The following is a 27,428-nucleotide window of genomic DNA, read 5'->3' on the forward strand; positions in this document are numbered from 1 at the left end:
TGGCTCATATCCCTGTGACAGACCCAGATGCAAGACCTGTCTCATATATCCTCCAACTACCACCCACTCCAGGTCTGTCTGTCACAGGCATCTCGTACCCCATAGAAGGCAGAGTCACCTGCGAAAGCAGTTGTGCGATCTACCAGCAAGCATTGTGCAACATCTTACATGGTTGTGACAACCGACAACCTGTCCATCTGCACAAAAAATCTGAACAGCCCAGTCGTCGAATATGGCACCCGACAAGATGTGCTTCACTTTTAATGACTTTTTCAGAGCCTGTGCCATCTGGATCCTGCCCAATTGCAGATTTTCTGAACTGTGCAGATGAGAACTCTCCCCACAACATATCCTTCATTCTCATAAGCTCAGTGGCCTCAACCTTTGCTGTCCCTGTCTTCCACCTTTCCTGGTCCCATCCCAGTGTGCACACACCTATCCTGCCAATGCACCTACAACTCCTTTCCTCTTCTCTCTAGCATAGCCTCTGACACTCCACCAGCAACCTTATCCCAATCCCACCACATCCCTGAACAATTCTACATGCAGCACTAGCATCTTCCCCACCCCTACTCTCTATCCCTTCCCCTCCTTCCCCATACCACTTCCTTATCACTACCTCTTACCCCACCAGATTGCTGCACACGTCAAACACAGTTGTAGCCAGTCTATACTTCCTATATTACTGTCATTATTCCATCCTGGACTTTCAATTGTTTGAAACTTACAATAACTTTTATGTAAGAAAGGTGAGTACATGTTACTTACTACATCTTTGTGGGGAAAAGCAACACTGAGCTGTGGTGAAAAGCAACACTAAGCTGTGGTGAACAATAAAAAATTGCTTCTCTGTATTGTAAGATAGCTGGTTCTAACATGCTAAATGTAGTTGGGAAGTTCTGCCAAAATGTAAACCCCTAAATCATTTACATTTTCTTTCAGGCCCTACTTTTTTCTGTGTTATTTCTGGTATTAAGTCACATTTTTTACGCATGCTTTTACACTACTGTCCAGTCTGTTGTTACTGTATGTTTTGTATCAATTGACAGTCTAGAGAAGGAAGCGAAAGTAATGGAACTATGTTGCAATTAAACATTTCAGTGTATATTACTTCACTGAAAACACATTGTTAGATAAAAAGAAATACCTCCTTATGTGCAACTTAATTTTTTCCACATCCCTGTAGGCTCTCCTCCAAGACAAACCTACAGAATACAGAGGGAGGGAGGTCTCGTGTAAACTGTACGAGACTGTGATTACCTGGGCAGGCAGACTTTCCTGGTGTTGTCCAGCGTGTAGCGAGCGTCAGAGCAGGAGCACACTCCGGGTGCCGTGCAGTTTCCGGGGGCGGGACCGCAGCCACCAGGGCAGAGTGGCACACACAGCTTGCCCGTGGAGTCCGGCCAGTAGCCGTGGTCGCAGTTGCACGTGCCGCTACCGGTACACGTGCCGTGAGCGCACTTACCGGGGCACGTGGGGATGCAGTTTCCACTCAGGTCCAGTACCTGTGGACGACACCGGCCGACCGTTATTTTAAACACATTCTGAGGTTAAAATGGGTCAGGCAGCAGTCAAAGGCCCGACAGGGTTGGGTTGTTTTGGGGGAAGAGACCAAACTGCGAGGTCATTAGACTCATCAGTTTAGGGAAGGACGGGAAAGGAAGTCAGCCGTGCCCTTTCAAGGGAACCATCCCGGCATTTGCCTGGAGCGATTTAGGGAAATCACGGAAAACCTAAATCAGGATGGCCGGACGCGGGATTGAACCCTCATCCTCCCGAATGTGAGTCCAGTGTGCTAACCGTGGCTCGACAGGTGGACTAGACCCTGGCTATTGGTCCCTACAATGGATTTTACGGTTAGGATTGGACACCACGATATAGTGGAGTGAAAAGCCTTTTCCAACTTCCTGGCAGATTAAAACTGTGTGCCGGACTGAGACTCGAACTCGGGACCTTTGCCTTTCGCGGACAAGTGCTCTGCCAGCTGAGCTACCCAAGCATGACTCACACCCCATCCTCACAGCTTTACTTCTGTCAGTATCTCGTCTCCTACCTTCCAAACTTTACAGAAGCTCTCCTGCGAACCATGCAGAATTAGCACTCCTGAAAGAAAGGATATTGCAGAGACACGGCTTAGCCACAGCCTTGGGGATGTTTCCAGAATGAGCACTTGCTCGCGAAAGGCAAAGGTCCCGAGTTCGAGTCTCGGTCCGGCACACAGTTTTAATCTGCCAGGAAGTTTCATATCAGCGCACACTCCGCTGCAGAGTGAAAATCTCATTCAAGCCTTTTCCAGTTCTGCAACCCTAAACTTCCGGATCTATGCCATCCTTGGTAAAACTTTAATGTGGTACACTTTTTAGGAAACGATATAACAGGAAGTTGACAGACTTTTCTGCAGAGGAGACAGAAAACTCAAATAATTACAGCAGTTGCCACAGCTACCAGTGCACCTATGCTGAAAGAGAGCCAACACACGTATGTAGTACCTGTAAATAATACCATTCTGATATTTATGTTTTAATACCTAACCCCGTTGGAGAATAGGAAAAAAAAACAGTCCTCATATATTATTATATGGAATGTCTAGATGGCAACCATCACCGGAACGTAGGGTCTATACAGTGAAGCATATACCATGCAACTTCGTGACCAAATGGTGTAGGCAATATACAGAAAGTTTCAAAATTCATGTTACACGCTTCTACCCCTTGTAGAGAGACTCGGTGGCAATTTTAAAGTGAAGATTTGGAGCTCATTTTAATAGACAGTAATTTTTTCCCCCCACTCCATTTGTTAATGCACCAGATGGTACACTACAGAGTCTGTCTATAGATGTATGTGCTAGTCCAATGAGAGGCTGGCACAGCAAATACAGAAGCGGTGGACCATCTAAAAACAGTCAGTAGAGAGATGTGCCAAAACGGAGAGCCAGTGACTACACGAACACACCTTTCCACGACCGCAGGTGCAGACGTTGGGTGCGGAACAGTTGCCACCGCGGCAACCACCGTCACACTGGGGCAGGCAGTGGTAGTCGGTGCCCAGCTTGTACCCCGAGCAGCAGTACGGCACGGTCTTCCAGCCGGGGGCCGGCGTGAATGTCTGCAAATACCACCAACAAATGAGTTTCTCACTGTAATGCCAAACATAAGCTGCAGAAAGAGATTGTCACAAAAATATTGGCTAACATCCGTTATCACATTGAAACATCATCAAGATTAGAAACTAATCTGTAAATAGAGGATGTAACATACTAGTATTTTTCTGAAAATTTTTCAAACCCATCACTTCCTCCCTCCCCTCCCCCTCTGCCACAACTCTTCCACTTGATTGCTTACACCTCTGACTCCACCACTTACTTACTCCTAACTTCCACTGTTCCACCACATGTTATCCGCAACTTCAATAGTTACTTATCCTCGACTTCACTGCTCCACCACCTGTTTTTCTCCCAACTCCATCATTGCTTACCTCCAGCTTCACAGCTCCATTGTCTCCTTGCCCCAAATTCCAGCACTTCCTTATCCGCAACTTCACTACTCTACCACTTCGTTATCGGGAACATCACTACTCTACCACTTGCATATCCCTGTATCCCTGACTCCACTCACTGCAACACCTCTCCCTCCCCCCCCCCCCCCCCGCACTCCAACACTGCGTACCTCCTCTGTCCCACAGATCCTCTCGCTGCTTACCCCACCACCCTGGACAATGGATTTGCTCTCGCTGCTTACCCCCCCCCCCCATCCCACGGATCCGCTCCCTGCTCACCCCCCCACCCCACGGCTCCGCCCGCTGCTTACCCCCTCACCCCACCCCACACCACGGCTCGGCCCGTTGCTTACCCCCCCACCCCAACCCACAGCTCAGCCCGCTGTTTAAACCCCCACCCCAACCCACGGCTCAACCCGCTGCTTACCCCCCCCCCCCCAACCCACGGCTCAGCCCGCTGCTTGCCCCCCCACCCCAACCCACGGCTCAGCCCACTGCTTACCCCCCCCCCACACCAACCCACGGCTCCACCCGCTCTTACCCCCCCACCCCACCCCACGGCTCCGCCTGCTGCTTACCCCCCCCACAGCCCACACCCCCCACTCAAACCCGCGCCACGGCTCCGCCCGCTGGTTACCCCTCCCCCCACCCCACCCCACGGCCCCGCACGCTGCTTACCCCCCACCCCACGGTTACGACAGCTGCTAACCCCCCGGCCCACGGCTCCGCCAGCTGCTTACCCCCCGGCCCACGATTCCGCCAGCTGCTTACCCCCATGCCCCGTGGTTCCGCCAGCTGCTTACCCCCATGCCCCATGGATCCGCTCGCTGCTTACTCCTCCCACCCCTCCCCAAACTCAACACTCTGCTTACCACTCCACCCCCCCCCCTTCCCCCCCCCCCCGAACTACACACACAACAAAATTCTTGACATGCTTGCTCGAGTTGGGTGAGCTCCTAGTACTCACACTGCCTGTAGAGGCGGGTGGCGTTGCTTTTGTTCCATTGGCTGCAGCCAGTGTGGCATTATATCTGCAACAACAAGAGGACTATTAACACCACTGCCACTACGACTACTACTAGTACTAATACTACTACTACTACTACTACTAATAATAATAATAATAATAATAATAATAATAATAATTGCACAGAGAGTTCACAGTGTTATGATGCAAATGATAGAAAAAATCTTTAGTACATCTGACGTCACAGTTGTGAGAAAGATGTGTTCTTGATGGATTATGTGCAATTAGATCAAGGCTTAAAATTAGGTTCATGTCATTTGGTGTGAAGAATAGCTCAAAAACATTCGATTGAGGTAATGCAAAATTTGTTCACAACATCGTAGCTGTTGACGATGTTTGCACGTATTTGTATGAGCTGTAAAAGGAAGCAGTAATCGTTGTTTGGGTGTTCCTCAACGAACCGAAATCAACAAAAGCTGTTTACTTGTGAAGCACTTTAAAAGATGGTTGCTTGTTTCTTTGCTTGAACTGGATGTATGGTGCACATTGCTTTAAAGAATTGAGTAACTGTTAAAGCTGAATGTTACACAAGTTAGTTTGCCATGAGACACTGACGAAATCACAGAAACCAATCAAAAACATTACGTTGTTCTTCATCGTAGCATTACCAACGGTCATACAAAGTCTAACGATTGATTACTGGACAGAGCAAAACATGGATTATTGTCTCATTGCCTAAATTTGTCAGATTTATCAGTCTACGTCATTTCTTTCTGTTCCTTTACATAAACAAAAAAAATGTGGCTAGAGATTTTCATCCCCTCGAGAAACTGTTTAACTTTTACAAAACCATGTTTATTAGGTACCAAAATCAAAATGTAAGAATGTTTTCAGAATCAGATCAAATATATGGAAAAGTGTGAAACTTTTAACGATCTTGGCCCTAACTGTGAAGGCAGTGGTAAAATAATACCGCAGTGTTTGTATAACTCAATTCTTCAATCTTTGTTATCCTCCATTCCATGTTACTTTCTTCACGTGTAGGTGCAACATTTTTTATCAGTGTTTTTGTTTCGAATGTTGATAGTTTTTTCTTCATCTTTGTTTTTAAATATTAATGCTTCACATGTATATTATGTTAGTGGTATAATAGTCTATTTATACAAGCGAATTTTGGAGTTAGTACCGTAGTAAATGATCTTGTGCTTCAGACGTTGATGAAAGTAAAAAGTGTTTTATTCGTTGTTACTAGATTGGCACCTATTTCTACATACGATGTAGTGTTGTTACTAAAACATCTAACGCAGCCCTGACAAATTCACGAAGGATGCGTGAGACATCTTGAAATATATAGCCAAATTGCTGAATAGGTCGCCGAGGCAAAAGTCATTGACTGAATGCAAAATGACATTATTAATCCAGTATTACGCGTTTCGACGTCTGCAGACATATCTGCTCATGTCTGTTATCTGTACAAGGTATAACTACTACGTCAACTTGAGCACGTAACTACTATATCTAGTGGTTGCTTACGGTTCCAGGATCTCTTGATGACGGCAAACAGCGAAGCACGTAATGCTGGATTAATGAAGTAATTTTGCATTCAGTTAATGACTTCTCCCTCAGCGACCTGTACAGCAATTTGCAGATTACATACGTGTATATGCTAAAAAGATCCCCAAAGTGGGTGAAGCTGTCAACAGTCTTCAAAGCGTACCCATTTACATCCTAAGGTGCATCACTTCGGATTTTTCGTAGTTATGACCAGATATTCTGTCTTTCCTTCATTAATACGTACGCCTGTTTTCTCGGCAATTTTGTAGTTTTACAAAACAGATTTAATCAGAATGATGTAAAAGTTTTTTTTACATCATTCTCATTAAATCTGTTTTGGAAGTACTTATTAATGATACATCATCTGCATAGGCAAGTCTACCAAGCTACCAAGTCCGATCTTATGCTGCAGTTGAGGAACGACAGCTATTTCATGTTCGACGAGTGATATTGAGGACATCAGTGATTAAGAAACGTCTAAAGAAAAAACGTGGAAACATCATGACGCCAATGATACATTTACGTTCTTAAAGGTGCAAATTCGCTCTAATATCTTTTGCCTGATTTTCAAATTCTTTGCCGGCGGCAGTTATCATCTCATGATGGTCTTATAAGCCGAAAACTGGTTCATGAGACAGATTTACAGCAACCACAATTTCTGCTTTGTTTTTGACTGGTCAGAGAACATCTTGTTTGATAACAGTAGGCTAAGAACTGACGGCGTTCCCGCGTAAGCAACTGCAGTCTTGTCCGACACTTTTTTTTTTCCTGTTCAAATGTTTAGAGGTCGGAGCAACGAGATATTGCAGTTTGTTGCGGCACGCGGCGATACATCGAAAGCGATCCACTTTCCTCGTCCAATTCTTCTCGGAAGCCGCGCGCAGTCCTCGCCTGTGACGTCATCGGCTGCTGAAAAACAGACAGAGCGGCCGTGCCAAGGTCGTAACAGAGCAGCCAAAGAGCGAGGAGCGGTTCAGCGATTTACCTAACGGCTGTACGTGACTCAACAACATTCCCATTACTCGCGTATGTCACCCCTGTCTGATAACGCATGGGACGGAAATCGATAGACGTGATGTACACATACCGACAAACAAATGACTACAATATCAGAAAAAAATGGATGAAGCGAAAGAGCTTAACGAACCGAGCAAGTCGGTAACGCGTTCCTCCACCTATGGTCCTTTCACAAGCACTTATCCCGCTTGGTATTTATTGACAGAGTTGTTGGATGCCTTTCAGAGGAATATCGTACCAAATTCTGTCCAATTGGCGCTTTCAAATCCCGAGCTGGTTGGACGAGTCTGCCCGCAATGTTCCATACGTTCTGAACTGGGGGAGGGATCCGGCGACCTTCTGGCCGAGGAAGGGTTTGGCAAGCACTAAGACTAGCAGTAGAAATTCTCGCCGCGTGTGGGCGGGCACTGTCTCGCTGAAGCGTAAGCCCACGAAGTCTTGCCATGAAGGGCAATATCTCGACGTACCTCTGTGCTGTGAGTGCGGCGGATGAGAACGAAAGGGCTCCTGCTATGAAACGAAATGGCACCCCAGATCATCACTCCTGGTTGTGGCGTATGGCGGGCGACAGCCAGTTTGGTATCTCATTGCTGTCCGGGCATCTCCAAATACGCCCTCATTGACTGGACAGAATTGCCTTCACTGATGAGTCACCTTCGATCTGAACCCCGATGACCTGTGACTTCAACCCGCTTAACCTTTACACCAACAGTCACTTCACATAAGAAATCAATAATATGCGTCACTAAAAGTGACAAACAACATAGTGACGTCAAAACAAGAACCATTCCACATTCTGACTGCTTACAACGCTGTATTTTCAACTTGTGGCACAAAGTGGAACTACACTCCTGGAAATGGAAAAAAGAACACATTGACACCGGTGTGTCAGACCCACCATACTTGCTCCGGACACTGCGAGAGGGCTGTACAAGCAATGATCACACGCACGGCACAGCGGACACACCAGGAACCGCGGTGTTGGCCGTCGAATGGCGCTAGCTGCGCAGCATTTGTGCACCGCCGCCGTCAGTGTCAGCCAGTTTGCCGTGGCATACGGAGCTCCATCGCAGTCTTTAACACTGGTAGCATGCCGTGACAGCGTGGACGTGAACCGTATGTGCAGTTGACGGACTTTGAGCGAGGGCGTATAGTGGGCATGCGGGAGGCCGGGTGGACGTACCGCCGAATTGCTCAACACGTGGGGCGTGAGGTCTCCACAGTACATCGATGTTGTCGCCAGTGGTCGGCGGAAGGTGCACGTGCCCGTCGACCTGGGACCGGACCGCAGCGACGCACGGATGCACGCCAAGACCGTAGGATCCTACGCAGTGCCGTAGGGGACCGCACCGCCACTTCCCAGCAAATTAGGGACACTGTTGCTCCTGGGGTATCGGCGAGGACCATTCGCAACCGTCTCCATGAAGCTGGGCTACGGTCCCGCACACCGTTAGGCCGTCTTCCGCTCACGCCCCAACATCGTGCAGCCCACCTCCAGTGGTGTCGCGACAGGCGTGAATGGAGGGACGAATGGAGACGTGTCGTCTTCAGCGATGAGAGTCGCTTCTGCCTTGGCGCCAATGATGGTCGTATGCGTGTTTGGCGCCGTGCAGGTGAGCGCCACAATCAGGACTGCATACGACCGAGGCACACAGGGCCAACACCCGGCTTCATGGTGTGGGGAGCGATCTCCTACACTGGCCGTACACCACTGGTGATCGTCGAGGGGACACTGAATAGTGCACGGTACATCCAAACCGTCATCGAACCCATCGTTCTACCATTCCTAGACCGGCAAGGGAACTTGCTGTTCCAACAGGACAATGCACGTCCGCATGTATCCCGTGCCACCCAACGTGCTCTAGAAGGTGTAAGTCAACTACCCTGGCCAGCAAGATCTCCGGATCTGTCCCCCATTGAGCATGTTTGGGACTGGATGAAGCGTCGTCTCACGCGGTCTGCACGTCCAGCACGAACGCTGGTCCAACTGAGGCGCCAGGTGGAAATGGCATGGCAAGCCGTTCCACAGGACTACATCCAGCATCTCTACGATCGTCTCCATGGGAGAATAGCAGCCTGCATTGCTGCGAAAGGTGGACATACACTGTACTAGTGCCGACATTGTGCATGCTCTGTTGCCTGTGTCTATGTGCCTGTGGTTCTGTCAGTGTGATCATGTGATGTATCTGACCCCAGGAATGTGTCAATAAAGTTTCCCCTTTCTGGGACAATGAATTCACGGTGTTCTTATTTCAATTTCCAGGAGTGTATTATTTTTTCACCGTACCCTGCGAACGCACCGATCAATGAACACACCTGCAACGCTTCAGCGTTCTCTCATGTACACAGCCTGCATTGCAGCACTTTGAACACGGGTTAGTTTAGTAGTAGTAGTAGCAGACGCTTTATCCATCCGTAGATCTCTTTTTACAAGGATACAGGACATGCCAAAGTATTTACAAGTTTAGACCAATTTAAAATAAACTAATTCGTAAACACATTTATTTACAGACTTCTAGTTAGAGACAACCATTAGATTTTACCCCTGGTATATAATACTTTTTTTTACAAATAACTTATTAAATAATGTAATGCCACACTGTTCATTCATCTCTCACTATCAGTCACTGCACACACTATACACACAGTTTCATAAAACACTTTACACACACACACACACACACACACACACACACACACACACAGGAGATCTCTGGGCCATTTTGGGCCATTTTCTGTACCGCAACTTCCCATTTGCTATCCTGAAAAACTGAGTCAGCATCCCTCCACAATGAGTGAGACGTAGAGCTCAGAAAGAGGAAGAGGTGTTAGTATTGTGCTATGCACAGCTTGAAGGGAGAGTATTTCTAGAAAGGAAAAAAGAAGGAAAGAAATATAAAGTGAAGGTGTTATGTGGAATGTTGGATGTTTTATAATAATAATCATCATTATTATTATTATTAATTTGTATAACACCTACTCTGTTTTATTTAAGTAATCCTTCGATGTATAAAATGTATTGCATAACAGGCACTTTTTAGCTGTCTTTTTAAATAAGTGTATTTTTGCAATTTCTTTAATCTCTTTCGGTAATTTATTGTACAGTTTTATTCCTTGGTAGAAAATGCTGTTTTGAGTTTTATGTTTATTTTTTCTTGGTAAATGCAAGTTGAAAATTGTACAGTGCAGGTGAGTTTTGAAGTCACGACCCTCCATGCAACAGATTAGTATCATAACCACTGCACCACGGTGCTGGTTAACCGTAACCTCTCGGTAAAAGCGAGTAAACGAGACAATGAAATGAACTATGAATTTCATAAATGTGATGTGTACATCTACGACCAGAGCCGTGGAACACCCAAAGTAATGCGCCCAAGTATCGAAATCTGAAGGGCTGTCTCGTTCGTACCGCCTTACAAGATATGAGTTCTGAACCATAGTTCTTAAGACAAACTTTTAAGCATTAAAGACATGAACTTTTAAGCATTATCACATGTGCTTCTGCCTTCACGGGAAGCAACGTGCCTACTTCCTTATTTTAAAGACGCGCATCGATGACAAGTATACTTTTAAAAGGCACATCAGACATCTGTATGAATCACCAGCGGATAAAAACTGAAGAGCGAACTCCAGTCTGGTTGTAACTGGTGTACCGTTTTTCGTATTGGTATTGGTCTCACCCATTCTCGGATGAACTGCTTTTAAACGATATATTCAAAATCGTGTTTCATCAGTCTGAAAAAGGAGTGTATTCAGTACACACCTTAGAGTTTCGCAAGTAACTCGCTTACCTGAAAAAAAAAAAAAAAAACATAACGCATCAACAAAGTTCAAGTTGCCCGCCCGGTTGGCCGTGCGGTCTAACGCACGGCTTTCGGGAGCGGGAAGGAGCGCCTGGACCCCGGCACGAATCCGCCCGGAGGACTTATGTCAATGTCCGGTGACCTGGCCAGTCTGTGGATGGTTTTTAGGCGGTCTTCCATCTGCCACGGCGAATGCGGGCTGATTCCCCTTATTCCGCCTCAGCTACACTATGTCGGCGATTCCTGCGCAAACAAGTTCTCCACGTACGCGTACACCATCATTACACTGCCACGCAAACATAGGGGTTACACTCGTCTGGTGTGAGACGTTCCCTGGGGGGGGGTCCACGGAGGGCCGAACCGCACAATAACCCTGGGTTCGGTGTGGGGCGGCGGAGGGGTGAAGTGCACTGCGGTAGCCGTCGTGGGGTTGTGGACCACTGCGGCTGCGGCGGGGACGGAGCCTCTCCGTCGTTTCTAGGCCCCCGGTTAACATACAAATACAAAAATACATACAAGTTCAGGTTCCCTTTCCTTTGACTATTTTTTCGTTGCGGAATACAAGTATTTGTGACACCACACGCGGTTCCACCATTTCGTCCAATACTTTTGGCCCGGAGTTTACAGTGGGCGGCAGCGTTGCCGAACATGTTGCTGCAGTTCGTAGTTCAAAAACTTTTGTGAATACACTCCTGCATGAGCACAGTCCGTTGCCAGTAGAAAGTATAACCAGAGGTATCCAGGCTTTTAGTTTACCTGTGCCGCATTGGAAGAAGGCGAGTATTTCTGGCCCGCGCATAACGTATTTAACGCCAACAATAACAGCGGAAGCAACAAAGAAGCGCGATGGACGAATGACAGAACAGCATCGTGTGGTGTGAGTTTCATACTGAAAATATTCAGTTTATCGGAACTTCATACAAATGGAGTCTTGTAGAATTTTTTTGCCGATCGCATGGTAAATGCTCCATCTGGGCTTATCTGGCTGCAAAAGTTGCAGGAGTTTGTGTGCAAGGAAATGTTACCGTTTTTGTAAAATCGGCGCCAACGCCTGTTTCTCTCGAAACACGGCTCGTCGATTTCCGCAGACTGCGTTGAACATTTAGGGCCAGAAAGTGATTGTATCATAACACACAAGCTGCCAAAACAGGATCCAAATTTGTCACTACAAGATTTATGAACTACTACGACAGCAAAATGTGATCAGTCTGCTGTATACTGAGCACTTTTTCAGCAACTGGGCTGCTGCACCTAAAAACCTGAGCGGAATCAACAAGTTTCATCTCGGCAGTCCACCCAGATCATAAGCAACAGTGAATCAAAGCCTGGAAATTTATTCGTATTCGTCACAATACACTGAGGTGACAGAAGTCGCCGTATACCACCCACCACCTCAGTACCGTATCTACATCTACATCTACATTTATACTCCGCAAGCCACCTAACAGTGTGTGGCGGAGGGCACTTTACGTGCCACTGTCATTACCTCCCCTTCCTGTTCCAGTCGCGTATGGTTCGCGGGAAGAACGACTGTCTGAAAGCCTCCGTGCGCGCTCGAATCTCTCTAATTTTACATTCGTGATCTCCTCGGGAGGTATAAGTAGGGGGAAGCAATATATTCGATACCTCATCCAGAAACGCACCCTCTCGAAACCTAGACAGCAAGCTACAACGCGATGCAGAGCGCCTCTCTTGCAGAGTCTGCCACTTGAGTTTGCTAAACATCTCCGTAACGCTATCACGGTTAACAAATAATTCTGTGACGAAACGCGCCGCTCTTCTTTGGATCTTCTCTATCTCCTCTGTCAACCCGACCGTGTACGGATCCCACACGGATGAGCAATACTCAAGTATAGGTCGAACGAGTGTTTTGTAAGCCACCTCCTTTGTTGATGGACTACATTTTCTAAGGACTCTCCCAATGAATCTCAACCTGGTACCCGCCTTACCAACAATTAATTTTATGTGATCATTCCACTTCAAATCGTTCCGCACGCATAGTCCCAGATATTTTACAGAAATAACTGCTACCAGTGTTTGTTCCGCTATCATATAATCATACAATAAAGGATCCGTATCGAACCTACTCTTGCAAGAACTCGACGTGGAACGGACTCAACTCGCCGGAAGGAAATATTGCCTCTATAGCCGTTCTTAATTGTGGAAGTGTTACCGGTGCAGAACTTCGTTCACGAACTGATCTCTCGATTACGTCCCATAAATGTTCGATGGGTGACCAAATCAATCGCTCGAATTCACCAGAGTGTTCGAACCAGTTGTCAACAATTGCGGCCCAGTAACACGGAACACTGTCTAACAATACCACCTCTTGCAAAGTTGCTTAGAAATCAGATTGATAATGTTGCTCACGCAGCATATGTTCGCTTTATCGGGCAACAACAAAGTTATTGACTGTGGATGGTATCGTCAGAATGTAAATAATGAAGTCACTGTAAAAAAGTCATTATTTTGGCACTTATCTTGAATGGATTCCCACGTAGATTTCGTCGAAGTTGTTATGGCTCATCTTTTTGATTCTAGGGTGATTCCACTTTGACTGCTAGAAGGTCCAGATCTGTATTTTAGCAATATTTGAAGACCTAACAAATGCGTTTTTCAGGAAATTCTTAAAGATCAAACAATCCCAGATCAGAACAATGGTACGGTAGAAATAATTTTTGACTTGGTGTTCACGATCGACATTTTTATTAAACTTCTTGTAAATTCACATATACTTCTTAATTGTCACATCATCAAGAAAACAATTTTGTATCAATCTTCATATATTTAATTTACACTTTAACCAAACACAAGACTTGACTGTTCTTTTACAAAGCGAAATTACAACTTAACTTCTGCAAAGTGAAACGAAGACTGCTCTGTGCGGATTCGCGCCAAAACGGTTACAAGTAAGTCAAAGATTATTGCAGTCTCTCAGAAATGAATACACACAAGAAGCATATCACTGTAATATATCGATACATCCGAGTACCTATACATTAATAAAACCAAATGTGAATATTGTCACAAAAATATGTCTGTGACTTCGTGGTAAAGTAGTACGATATGACTGGTATCGAGAACTGGGGTTGGAGTGCCGTAGTGGTCACGTAAATAAAGAACCATTACAACTGCCATCCATAAAAATACCACCTTTGTTTGGGAATATGGCGTACATGAATGGCTGCAGATGGTCTCCATCTCCAGTCAGTGATCTGTTCATTTCACGTAAACGCACCCCACACGATTGTGGAGTCAGCACGGGCTTGCACAGTGCCTTGTTGACAAGTTGGGTCCATAGCTTCCCGGGGGTCTGCGCCACACACTAACCCTACCATCAGCTCTCACCAAATGAAAGTGGGACTCATCTGACCAGGCCAGAGTTTTCCAGTCGTTTAGGGTCTAAGTGATACGGTCACGAATCCAGGAGAGGCGCTGCAGGGGATGTCGTGCTGTCGTGCCCTCGCGTCGGTCTTCTGCTGCCATTGCCCATAACGCCCAATTTCGCCGCACTGTCCTAACTGATACGTTCGTCGTTCGTTCCACGTTGATTTCTGTGGTTATTTCATGCAGTGTTGCTTGTCTGTTAGCACTTACAACAGTACACAAAGTCCGCTCGTCTCGGTCGTTAAGTGAAGACTGTCGGCCACTGCGTTGTCCGTGCTGAGAGATAATGCCTAGGATTTACTATTTACTATTCTTGCCACTCTTGACACTGTGGATCTTCTCGCAATACCGAATTCTCTCACGAGCTGGAATGTCCCGTGCAGTCCGCATTCAAAGTCTTAATTCCCGCCGTGTGGCCATCGTTACGCTGGAAACCTTTCCTCTGGGTACAAATGGCAGCTCCACCCTTTTACACCTTGTGTAAAACCGCTATCCCGTGGGTTGTGTCTCCCGAGTGTCGGAAACGGTAGAAAGAGATTAAGTATAACAAAATTAGTTCATCGGTGGCTGAATGGAGCCAGCAATGAAACGCCTGTACATGCGTTCATACAGGGTGACAACTATTGAACAGTATGAAATAAAACCGTCGTAAGTTCTGAACGGCTTGCTTTAGGACGTTCAAAGGGGACGGTTGGCCGCAGAGCATGATGGGAATTACTATGCGCATTATGGTTTGGTTTAGCGGCGAAGTCCACTTTCATTTGGATGGGTTCGTCAATAAGCAAATTTGGTGCATTTGGGAAACAGAAAATCCGTATTTCGCGATCGAGAAGTAACTTCACCTTCAACAGGTGACTGTGTGGTGTGCAGTGTCCAGTCACGGAATAGTCGGTGCGGTATTACTTGATGGCACGGTGACCACCGAACGGTACATGACGGTTTTGGAAGATGATTCATCTCCGTTATCCAAAGCGACCCTGATTTCGACAATGTGTGGTTCATGCAAGACGGAGCTCGACCCCATCAAAGCAGGAGAGTGATGTCCTGCAGGAGCACTTTGGGGACCGCATTCTGGCTCTCGGGTACCCAGAGGCCACTGGTACGGGCCTCGATTGGCCGCCATACTCTCCGGATCTGAACACGGGCGACTGTTTTTTGTCGGGGTTACATTACAGACGAGGTGCACAGCAATAACTCCAAAACCACTGATGAGCTGAAAACAGCCATTCAGGACGTCATCGGCAGCATCGATATTCCGACACTTTAGTGGGTCATGCAGAATTTCACTACTGGTCTGCGCCACATCACCGCCAATGATGGCAGGCAGATGGAACATGTCGTAACCTAAATCCGAATACCTGTCGTGACGTTTAGATGTTAAATTAAGTGTGTGCGCGCCGTAGTTTGTAACTAATTTACGTTTTTTCATATACACTCCTGGAAATTGAAATAAGAACACCGTGAATTCATTGTCCCAGGAAGGGGAAACTTTATTGACACATTCCTGGGGTCAGATACATCACATGATCACACTGACAGAATCACAGGCACATAGACACAGGCAACAGAGCATGCACAATGTCGGCACTAGTACAGTGTATATCCACCTTTCGCAGCAATGCAGGCTGCTATTCTCCCATGGAGACGATCGTAGAGATGCTGGATGTAGTCCTGTGTAACGGCTTGCCATGCCATTTCCACCTGGCGCCTCAGTTGGACCAGCGTTCGTGCTGGACGTGCAGATCGCGTGAGACTACGCTTCATCCAGTCCCAAACATGCTCAATGGGGGACAGATCCGGAGATCTTGCTGGCCAGGGTAGTTGACTTACACCTTCTAGAGCACGTTGGGTGGCACGGGATACATGCGGACGTGCATTGTCCTGTTGGAACAGCAAGTTCCCTTGCCGCTCTAGGAATGGTAGAACGATGGGTTCGATGACGGTTTGGATGTACCGTGCACTATTCAGTGTCTCCTCGACGATCACCAGTGGTGTACGGCCAGTGTAGGAGATCGCTCCCCACACCATGATGCCGGGTGTTGGCCCTGTGTGCCTCGGTCGTATGCAATCCTGATTGTGGCGCTCACCTGCACGGCGCCAAACACGCATACGACCATCATTGGCACCAAGGCAGAAGCGACTCTCATCGCTGAAGACGACACGTCTCCATTCGTCCCTCCATTCACGCCTGTCGCGACACCACTGGAGGCGGGCTGCACGATGTTGGGGCGTGAGCGGAAGACGGCCTAACGGTGTGCGGGACCGTAGCCCAGCTTCATGGAGACGGTTGCGAATGGTCCTCGCCGATACCCCAGGAGCAACAGTGTCCCTAATTTGCTGGGAAGTGGCGGTGCGGTCCCCTACGGCACTGGGTAGGATCCTACGGTCTTGGCGTGCATCCGTGCGTCGCTGCGGTCCGGTCCCAGGTCGACGGGCACGTGCACCTTCCGCCGACCACTGGCGACAACATCGATGTACTGTGGAGACCTCACGCCCCACGTGTTGAGCAATTCGGCGGTACGTCCACCCGGCCTCCCGCATGCCCACTATACGCCCTCGCTCAAAGTCCGTCAACTGCACATACGGTTCACGTCCACGCTGTCGCGGCATGCTACCAGTGTTAAAGACTGCGATGGAGCTCCGTATGCCACGGCAAACTGGCTGACACTGACGGCGGCGGTGCACAAATGCTGCGCAGCTAGCGCCATTCGACGGCCAACACCGCGGTTCCTGGTGTGTCCGCTGTGCCGTGCGTGTGATCATTGCTTGTACAGCCCTCTCGCAGTGTCCGGAGCAAGTATGGTGGGTCTGACACACCGGTGTCAATGTGTTCTTTTTTCCATTTCCAGGAGTGTAGTTCAATAACTGTGACCCTGTACATACATATATGTATACAAATTTAAGATGTTTTTTGACACTTTATTTGCTTTCCTATCGTCTGTTGTTGTCGAAATGTCTTGAATTTATAGTAGTTTATACGAAGGAAGCCCATTTGACTGTTAAAGATCACACCAGTTCAAGTTGCTATGCGTGAAGCAGCTAAGCCCCGAAAGGGGGAATAGAACACTTATGCTGCTAAGTCAATGCAATCAAAAGATATGGCCTTTTGTGTCACATATTAAAATATGATACTCAAACTCACTCATCAAAACCTACAGATAAGTTCCCGTTGACATAGAAATTTGTCAGGCAGCAAGCTTTCAGCCATAAAAGTAAGGAAAAAAATCCCAAACAGTTAATTTGTCATATTTCATTTGTTTACACCTCGGGGTCATCTGCTGCCAACGATTTATTTCCTGAGCAGTCTGTATCCATGGTGTTATCCATGGTGTCTGAGGGTCCCGCGAGATCTAGGTCCTCAGCGGACGCCAGAATCTCCACCTCATCCGCACAAGCAAAGCTTGTAGGTAGCGGTGGTGTGGGTGCCACCGCAAGTCCCTTGGTCTTGGGGGCCTTCTTTTTGGATTTCTCTCGCTGCTCCGTGGGTTTCTCTGGCTGGGAAGGTTTGTCTGATTCAGTCTCCGGGACTGAGGATGATCGTAAAGCCCTACGACCAGCTACTTTTGGGCACTTCAGCCACTGACGGGAGTCATCTTTCCCACTAGCAGAAACCTGGGGAGGGAGTGACGCAAGGAACCCCTTCCTAGCGAGAGGTGCCGAAGACGACTTACGCTTCTCCGGCTGGTGTCCCCGATAGTTGGGGGGAGGGGGTAGTGCTCCTGAGGTAGGTGGTGTGGGAGAAACAGGCCCCTACCATCAAGGGGGCAGGTGTAGTCTTCCGGCTCAGAGAACCAACTGTAATTCGTGGAACGGATGGGGCTACAACTGTTCACGTAGCGGCGGTGTAAGACGAAGTCATAGCCACAGGATGTAGACGCTCAAATTTCTTCTTATCCTCAGTGTAGGTCAGTCGGTTCAGAGTCTTGTATTCCTTTTGCACTGTAAAGTCCTGCAGTCTGGCGAGCAAAGGGAATGATGCTCGCCACAGTTGACACAGATGGGAGGCGGGGCACATGTAGTATTGGGATGTGATGAACGTCCACAACATCGACCTGTGGCGCTCGAAGTGTGGGAAGAAATACGGCCTAACTTCGAGCACTTAAAGCACCGCATATATGGCTTTACATAACAGCTATAGACTATCACCTTGACCTTCTCGCGCAATGTGTCACCCTCGAAGGCCAAGATGAAGGCACCAGTGGCAACCTGATTATCCCTCAGACCCCGATGGACGCGCCAGACAAAATGAATGTCACGTCGCTCTAAGTTGGCGCGCAGCTCGTCGTCAGACTGCAAAAGAAGGTCCCTGTGGAATATAATACCCTGGACCACATTTAAGTTCTAGAGCGTGGCGGTAACAGAAACACCCCCTGGCTTGTCACAAGTGAGTAATGCCCGTGTCTGGGTAGAGGATGCTGTTTTTTTCAAGACTGACCCTGACCGCATTTTGGACAAGACGTCCGTCCACCTCTCCAAAATTTTCCTCTAAGTGGTCTACAAAAAACTGAGTCTTCATCAAAACAAAGGCCACCAGGCAGGATGGCAATCGTCAGGAGTGCAGATGCCCCAGGGTGACAGGCATCTACTCCTTGGCATACATGGGGAGTTAAGGGTGCAGGCATCAGCAGAGCGATCCCTGTGTGGTCAGGGGGCTACAACCAACAGGGCACATGGCAGCCCCATCACAACGGACTGGCTACTGTGTTAGATATCAAGTGCAAACAAGTCCATGGTCATCGTCAGCGCAGAAAGCGACACTGCATAGTGCATGGTGGAAAACGCATCGAGGAAGGTGTCCTCGCACAAGAGTTGGAGAATGAGCGGGACTGCAATGCGACGACGAGAAAGTGGGCTACAGATCTCAAGGCACAATGGACACGATGCACTATGAAGGCGCCCTTCCCCAATTGGCCCGCTCTTCGGAAAAAATTTTGAAGAATGGAGGTCAAACCTTACAGGGGGGCTTCACACAAAGGCCAAAACGTGTGGGACTTCTTTTAGTCGCCTCTTACGACAGGCAGGAATACCTCGGGCCTATTCTTACCCCCGGACCCATGGGAGGGGGGGGGGGGGGAGACTGGAACTCACGCTGGTGAATCTGATACGGTATTTGTCCATTTGCCATCTTTAGTTTGGTTATGAAAATTTGGACGAAATTCGCTTGCTTCGTTTACAGGGCGTCTTGTTTTCGCTCCGCTAAAACCAGTACGGTGCTATAAATAATTAGTCCTTCCCCCCTCATCAGTTCAGTAAGCCACCGCCCCCCCTCTCCCTCCAACTGAGCGAGTGCATAGTATTCTGCATGGAGTATTAGTTACGAACTAGCTGTGTGCAAGGTGAATGCCACGATTACTCACAGTCGACCAAAAGCGCATCCGGCACAACATTTCAACACAACGTCTGGCGATGTTTAATCGCAATCCGCAAGACTTTTTGCGCCCATTTGTAACTGCTGATAAAATCTGGATCCATCAGGTACACAGCAGACTCAGAACGGCAGTCAAAACAATGGACGAAGACCGCTGAAAGTGCGCCGAACAAGGCAGAGACCGTATTGTGAGACGGTAAGGTGATGCCCACTCGCCGGCCGATGTGGCCGAGCGGTTCTAGGCGCTTCAGTCTGGAACCGCGAGACCGCTACGGTCGCAGGTTCGAATCCTGCCTCGGTCATGGATGTGTGTGATGTCCTTAGGTTAGTTAGGTTTAAGTAGTTCTAAGTTCTAGGGGACTGATGACCTCAGATGTTAAGTCCCATAGTGCTCGGAGCCATTTGAACCATTGTTTTGATGGCCACTGTTTTTTGGGATTCCAAGAAGTAATCTTTATAGTTTACTTGAGAGAAAGCAGAACAGTAACTGGACCCTATTATAATGCATTGTTGGATCGTTTGAAACTTGCGCTGGCTGAAGAGAGTCCAACGTTGCCAAGCAAAAAAAGTATTCTTTCAGCAGGGTAATGCACCATTCCCCATATCAATAATGAAAGTGCCAAAAGTGTATAAATTTGGTTTTGAACTGGCTCCTCGTCCACTCTATCCAACACATTTAGTGCCAAGTGACTTTTCCCTGTTCCATAACTTGAAACTTTGGCTTGTTGCGAAGAAATTTTCGTCATATGAGGAAGTGATTGTGCACTCAATGAGTATTTTGGCAGACGCTATTTTTCCGATGGGATGGAAAGGCTGGAGATCGCTGGACCAAGTGTCCATCCCTCAGAGGAGAATATGTAGAGAAGTAATGTGACTCGCATTTGGGAGGACGACACTTCATAGCCGCACCAGGCCATCCAGATTTACCTTTTCCGTGGAGGGGGGATTGGACTGCTGCTTCGTTCAGAGCGTGCTAAAGTGCCAGGGACAACAAACGCGACGGCACCTCGCGGTCAGCACTCACCAGAGGACGTTATCTCAGCTGAATACGACAGCACACCATTAGCGGCGCTGTCTGCGTGTTGACCGTCGCCGTAGCCGCTCCAGTGGCCCGCCCCCACTAATGCCTCGTGGGAAGTGAGCCGAGCGCCGAATTTTCCTGCCACCAGGGCGACCGATAACGCCGATGATGTGTGGCCAGAGAGGAAGGCATGATGTAGCGTGATGAATTTTCTACATCTTAGCGACGATGTCTGGACTCATAAGCGAAAATCGTTCTGGTATCTGACGGTGGAATACGTATACTGGTGCTGTTGCTGCTCACATAATACACTACTGGCCATTAAAATTGCTACACCAAGAAGAAATGCAGATGATAAACAGGTATTCATTGTACAAATATATTATACTAGAACTGACATGTGATTACATTTTCACGCAATTTGGGTGCATAGATCCTGAGAAATTAGTACCCAGAACAACCACCTCTGGCCGTAATAACGGCCTTGATACGCCTGGGCATTGAGTCAAACAGAGCTTGGATGGCGTGTACAGGTACAGCTGCCCATGCAGCCTCAACACGATACCACAGTTCATCATGAGTAGTGACTGGCGTATTGCTCGGCCACCATTGACCAGACGTTTTCAATTGGTGAGAGATCTGGAGAATGTGCTGGTCAGGGCAGCAGTCGAACATTTTCTGTATCCAGAAAGGCCCGTACAGGACCTGCAACATACGGTCGTGCATTATCCTGCTGAAATGTAGGGTTTCGCAGGGATCGAATGAATGGTAGAGCCACGGGTCGTAACACATCTGAAATGTAACGTACACTGTTCAAAGTGCCGTCAATGCGAACAAGAGGTGACCGAGACGCGTAACCAATGGCACCCAACACCATCACGCCGGGTGATACGCCAGTATGGCGATGAATACACGCTTGCAATGTGCGTTCACATGAGCACTTGTTCATCTCTCGTACTGCGAAAACATCCTTTCTATTGAACGAGTGCCAATAGCAGTTAAGGTATCCATTTTAGAGTCCATAGTTACTGGACTTACTTTCTTGTTCTGGTCCGTATTACCTCATCCCAAAATATGTAAGCTTAAGAGTTTGAAGTAGAAGAGATGCGTTTTACAGTATCGAAGATGGTCAGGTGTTCATACCTGGCTCTGAAAGCTAGTTACCCTAAAATCTTAGCAACAACAGTAATGATACCTGTCTTCTACTGTCAGAGATATCAGTAAGATTTTCGCTAATAACTTTCGACTCAGTCTATTCTGGAGTCCCTTACTTCAAACTGATACGTTTGGCCTTCTGCATAAACCCTCAACTGTTGGCACATCATCATACAATCACCGGCACAATGTTTTCATCTGCCAGGAAGTTTGACATTACACTGTATTTAGAAGGCAGTAAACAGGGTCTTTTTAGTTTATACTTTCTACCTTGTTTTCTTTATCAATGCGAAATAACATCGAAAATTATTTTCCCAGTTAAATACTTCTGCCTCTTCACTGCTGAAACTACTTTCATTAAAACAGTTCATGTATTTACATTCTTATTCATGCATAATGGGAGAGAGTGTTTCTTCGTGCAGGGACTGTAAAATGTACATACCTTTCTGCTTTCCGATACTTTATCAATCTTGTGGGAGAACACTTGTAGGAATAAATACCAGTCTGTGGTGCAAGATACGCAGTGTGTCATTAAAACAAAGAAAACAACAAGATTACAAAGACACAAAAGCACAAAATCTATTACCAAAATAGAAGTGAGCCCTGCGACAGTATGTTACTACTGCGGTGTTCGTACACAACGCCACAGTCTAACGTTTCTACAACATACTCCAGATTTCAAAACTCCGCACTCGGCACACTCAGTTAATCACTGACGCACCAGCAACGTGGTTGGCTGCGGATTTACAACCAAGCACACGGCGGACACTCGCAATGAGTAGTCTGTTTCCACAAAAAAAGTCGCTGGTTTAAAACGGCTTCACACAAGTAAACGAAATTGAACACAGGCGTGGACCAGACTCAAAGACTCGTTTCGAAAGGATCGGTAACACCAGTATCTCTCTGTATAACTGAACACATCAGTCTGCTAAAGCACTGGTCTACACGTACATCTCAATTCAAACGCCTTCAGAACAGACCACGAAAGACACAACGGTGCCGACCGACCGCCGTGTCATCCTCAGCCAATAGGCGTCACTGGGTAGGGACATGGAGCAGCATGTGGTCAGCACACCGTTCTCCCAGCCGTTGTCAGTTTACCCGATCGGAGTCGCTACTTGTGAATCAAGTAGCTCTTCGATTGGCCTCCCAAGTTATGAGTGCACCCCACTCGTCAACAGCACTCGACAGACAAGGACGGTCCAAGCAAGAGCTAGTCCAGCTCGACAGCGCCTAACTTCGATGATCTGACGGAAATCGATGTTACCGTCGCGGAAAGGCCGTTGACATGTATGGAGTAGGCGAGGAGTCGCTCCCTAGTTTTAAATATCCATACGTTTTGTGATAGTTCATGGTTATTAACGAACGTCGTCGTGTTAGGTTGCAAGATCCCTGAGAAAACCTCGATCTTCCGTAGCATTTTCTAACGTTGGACGACGAGATGGCAGGAAACTTTACTTTACAAGAGCGCGCCCAGGTCACTTCTTGGTTTGAAGTGTGGGGATGTGCAGCCCTCGTTCAGCGATGGCGGCAAGGTGTTGGTAGCCCTCATGCCACGCTTAATGCTAAAACCGTTAGGAATTGTCACACCAAGCTAATGACAACTCTGTCTGTAAACCATGTTGACGACGACCTTCAGTGTTGTGATCTCCAGAAAATGTAGCAGCAGACGCATCTTCAACGTACAGTCCTGCTAAATCAACACGCAATGCAAAAAAATTGCTCTGAGCACTATGGGACTGGACTTCTGAGGTCGTCAGTCCCCTAGAACTTAGAACTACTTCAACCTAACTAACCTAAGGACATCACACACATCCATACCCGAGGCAGGATTCGAACCTGCGACCGTAGCGGTCGCGCGGTTCCAGACTGTAGTGCACGCCATGCAGCAGGGACATAGTGTGTGTTGTGTTAAAGAAGGACCTCATCTTGGAACCCCATTATATTCGGGAGTTATCGTGAGAGCACTGAGACAGGCAGATGGTCCGTAGCTCGTGGTCCCGCGCCCGGGTTCGATTCCCGGCAGGGTCAGGGATTTTCTCTGCCTCGTGATGACTGGGTGTTGTGTGATGTCCTTAGGTTAGTTAGGTTTAAGTAGTTCTAAGTTCTAGGGGACTGATGACCATAGATGTTAAGTCCCATAGTGCTCACAGCCATTTGAACTACTTTGAACAGGCAGATGGATTGTGAGGAAATTATGTTGTCATGGCATAATGATTGACTGGATTTGTTCAAGAACATTATTTAGAGTGAGGAAGTGGTGTTCCACCATGGGGGATTCGTGAATCGATACAACTGCCATTACTGTGCAATAACAAATGCAAGAATGACAAAATCACGAAGTCGGCCAAAACTGACAGTTGGGTGCAATGTGACTGTGGATCGTCTCACTGGTCCATTCATATTGAAAGAGACAATGAGAAGTGATTGGAATTGTCAGATGCTGAAGGAATGTGTGTGACCACTAGTATCACAGTGGGACAGTGTTGCGAATATTCTTTTTCAGCGTGACGGAGCAGCATCTCATTTTGCCTGCACTGCTTGTGACGGCTGGACAAGCACTTCCCAGGACGTTGGTTGGGATGGTGAGGACCCGGTGCACAACCTCTTGAGAAGTCCCGACCTCACGCTTTGTGACTTATGTGGTTGGCCCAAAGAAGAGGTGTGTTAAACAAAGCCACACACTCTGAATGAATTAGAGTAAAGGGTCACAGCTGTCCTTGGAAATGTACCTATGACTTTCCTGCAGATATCAATTGATGACATTCCTATACAGTTACATCGTTTGGTTGACAACGGAGGAGTATATATGGAGTACATATATTCTCACAGTCCTGAAAACAGATAACAGGTTTCATGTGCAGATATTCATTAATTAAAAAACTTACAGACATTTTAAACTAGGGAGCGACTTCTCATCCACCCTCTACACATTCTGCCAATCTTCTTTTAAGGCAAAGCCGTAGCGGGCCGGGCCGGCAGTGCCAGAGCGGGCCAGGCCGGCAGTGCCAGAGCAGAGAGCCTGGCAAAGCCACAGCCAGTGGGCCAGCAAAGCTATAGTTGCCAGGCTGGCAAAGCCAGAGCCGGTGGGCCAGCAAGTCCAAAGAGGACAATCTGCAAAAGGTGGCTGACTGGCAAATCCACAACCAGTGGTCTGGCAAAGCCAGAAAGAACGACACGGGAAAGGTGGCCGGGCTGGCAAAGTCAGAGAGGCTGGCCTCGCAGTGGCAGTGGGTCCAGAGTGACAAGTCCAGAGGGAACAACCTGGCAAAGGTGGCTGCACTGGCAGAGCCAGAGTGGCCCACCTGGCAAAGCCAGAGTGGCGGCCTAGCTGCTGCAGTCAAGAGGACAATATGGCAAAAGTAGCTGCGATGGCAAAGCCAGAGGGGCCTGTCTGGCAAATCCAGAGTCAGGTCCTGACCCGGCCATGCAAGGGTGAGTACTTACAGACACGAAGCCACGGGCTGGTGTACTCACAGGACTTTGGTGACGCCACAGACGCCGGGCTCCCTGAGGAATGCGGCGCCGTCGGTGTATCTGGCGAGGTGCTCCCTGCTGCCCGGCGGGGCGGCGGGGTCCGTGGCGTTGCGGACGGCGGTGGCGTTGGCCGGCTTGCCCTTGAACCAGCCCTTGACGGTGTTCACCACCCCGGCCTCGGCCACCCCAACGTCTCCCGCCAGCAGCGCCGCGGCCGCCACCAACAGCACCAGCCCCAAACGGAACATCGCTGCAAAACGAACAGGTGGGCAACGATGCAATGAAGGCGAAATAAAAGGTTCAACTGCTGAGACTATTCAATATTGCAACGGAGTGGAAAAACTAGTACACCGTTACTAATTACACAGACTCTGAAAACACTGATGTGCCAAAACACTATCATTAGCTCATTAATAGCGTTCAGGTCCACCCCTCTAACTCAATAGAGCAGCGATTCTGCGAAGCACGGATTCGCAAGTTTCAGGACATATATGGTACCACATGTCTATCGACAGGCAATTCACGTAAATTATATACAGTGGTTTGTTGGCGCTGAGCTGGCACCCAATAGCGTGCCAAGTGTATTCCACTGGGTTCAAGTCAGGGGAACATGGTGGCCAACACGTGAACGCGAGTTGACTGACATGTTCCACCAACCACTGTAGCACGATTATGGCCTTCTTACACGGACAGATGTCCTGATGGAAGATGCTGTTGCCTCTGGGGAAGACACTGGGGATCAATGGAAGCATGTGGTCCACAAAATGAAGTTTTACTTGAAGAAAGTCATCTATTTTTAAACATAAAAATAATTCAAAATCTTTTTTGCCTGTGAAAATTGTAGTAAGACATGTATGAACTGTTAATTCAGATGAAAGAGAATCTTAAGTCTGTGGCTGAAATGAATTGGAGGTACGAAATGTCATATGTTTTATATAAAACAAAATGTGATCGAGGAGCGTGGCTCCTGTCAGCAAACGGTATCTATTTTTCTAATAATTTCCGTGTATGCAGCCGGATCCCGTCGACATTCTTTGAATAGGTTTCGACATGATGTTCTTGGATTTACACTACTCATTACTCTTATTATACGCTTCTGTACTCTAAAAAATTTTTCTGTTTGTGGAGTCACCTCAAAATATATGATATAATGGAGTGAAAATAAGCAAATTATGCCAGTTTTTTTATATTTATATCTCCTATGCCTGACATCATTCGCATTGCAAACACAGACTTGTTTAGGCGCTTTAGCAGTTCGTTAGTATGTTGCTCCCAACTGAATTTATTATCAAGTTGTAATCCCAAGAATTTTACGCTCTCAACTTCTATTTCCATGTCATCATATTTTATACGCACATCAGAAGGAAATCTCTTGGAAGTTATGAACTGCATATAGTGGGTCTTTTCAAAGTTTAATGACAGCGAATTGGCTATGAACCACTTAGTAATGTCAGTAAAAATTTGATTGCCGCCCTTTCTAAATTTACATTTGATTTACTATTTATTGTAATGAGCGGTACCGTGCAGTAAGGTGGCGTCAGGCTTCCACAATGCACGGAGATTACGTTTAAAAACAAGGTTCTGTAGCCAGACGTGTGGTGAATAATACGCTGTTTTGGAATCCTGAATAAAACCACTTACTGAGCGCCCCTCATAGGATACTAACAACCACTTACCTGCTCTTTCCAGCATGAAAACTCTCCTAGCCTTCTTAATGGATTTGTTAACTATGACGCCATAATCGCTAATCCTCCTCTGTATACAGACATCGATAAGGTCAGTGCTCTTTGTAGTTACATGCCTTGTCGAAAACATATTACGGAAAAAGCTTTTACAACTTCTTCACAAGACTATTTGCTCGTACCACCTACTGTGAACCCTGGAAGTACCACTGTATACTCTGTAGGTTAAGGCCTCTTCCAACTAATATTGCATGATGAGGGTGTTTCTGCACTACTAAGCGTAGACCTCGATTTTACAACTGACACGGTGGCATATGAAACACTGGATTACTTACTTGAGTTCACCTAGGCCGCTTGTCCGCATCCAGATAACTTCGCAGTCAGACTCAGTTTTCTCCTCGATAGACATTTCTGTCGACTGCACATCTACACCGGCACTCCCCAAGTCACATTACGCTGTTTGGTGGAGGGTACTTTGTGACCAGTGTCACTTCCCCGTTTT

General features: G+C 47.4%; 1 protein-coding gene across 1 annotated transcript in view; it reads right to left on the reverse strand.

The window, feature by feature from the left end:
• Nucleotides 1-27,428, reverse strand: part of LOC126428148 (tenascin-X-like) — a 105,707-nt gene that overhangs the window by 19,508 nt on the left and 58,771 nt on the right. The window contains exons 2-5 of the mRNA XM_050090058.1: nucleotides 25,245-25,494; nucleotides 4,463-4,526; nucleotides 2,953-3,105; nucleotides 1,261-1,505 (exon numbers count right to left, since the gene is read on the reverse strand). Coding sequence (XP_049946015.1) covers nucleotides 1,261-1,505; nucleotides 2,953-3,105; nucleotides 4,463-4,526; nucleotides 25,245-25,492 — 710 coding nt within the window. The 5' untranslated portion in view covers nucleotides 25,493-25,494. The remainder of the gene's footprint in view (nucleotides 1-1,260; nucleotides 1,506-2,952; nucleotides 3,106-4,462; nucleotides 4,527-25,244; nucleotides 25,495-27,428) is intronic.

This window comes from Schistocerca serialis, chromosome 12 (assembly GCF_023864345.2).
Source record: "Schistocerca serialis cubense isolate TAMUIC-IGC-003099 chromosome 12, iqSchSeri2.2, whole genome shotgun sequence".
NCBI lineage: Eukaryota > Metazoa > Arthropoda > Insecta > Orthoptera > Acrididae > Schistocerca > Schistocerca serialis.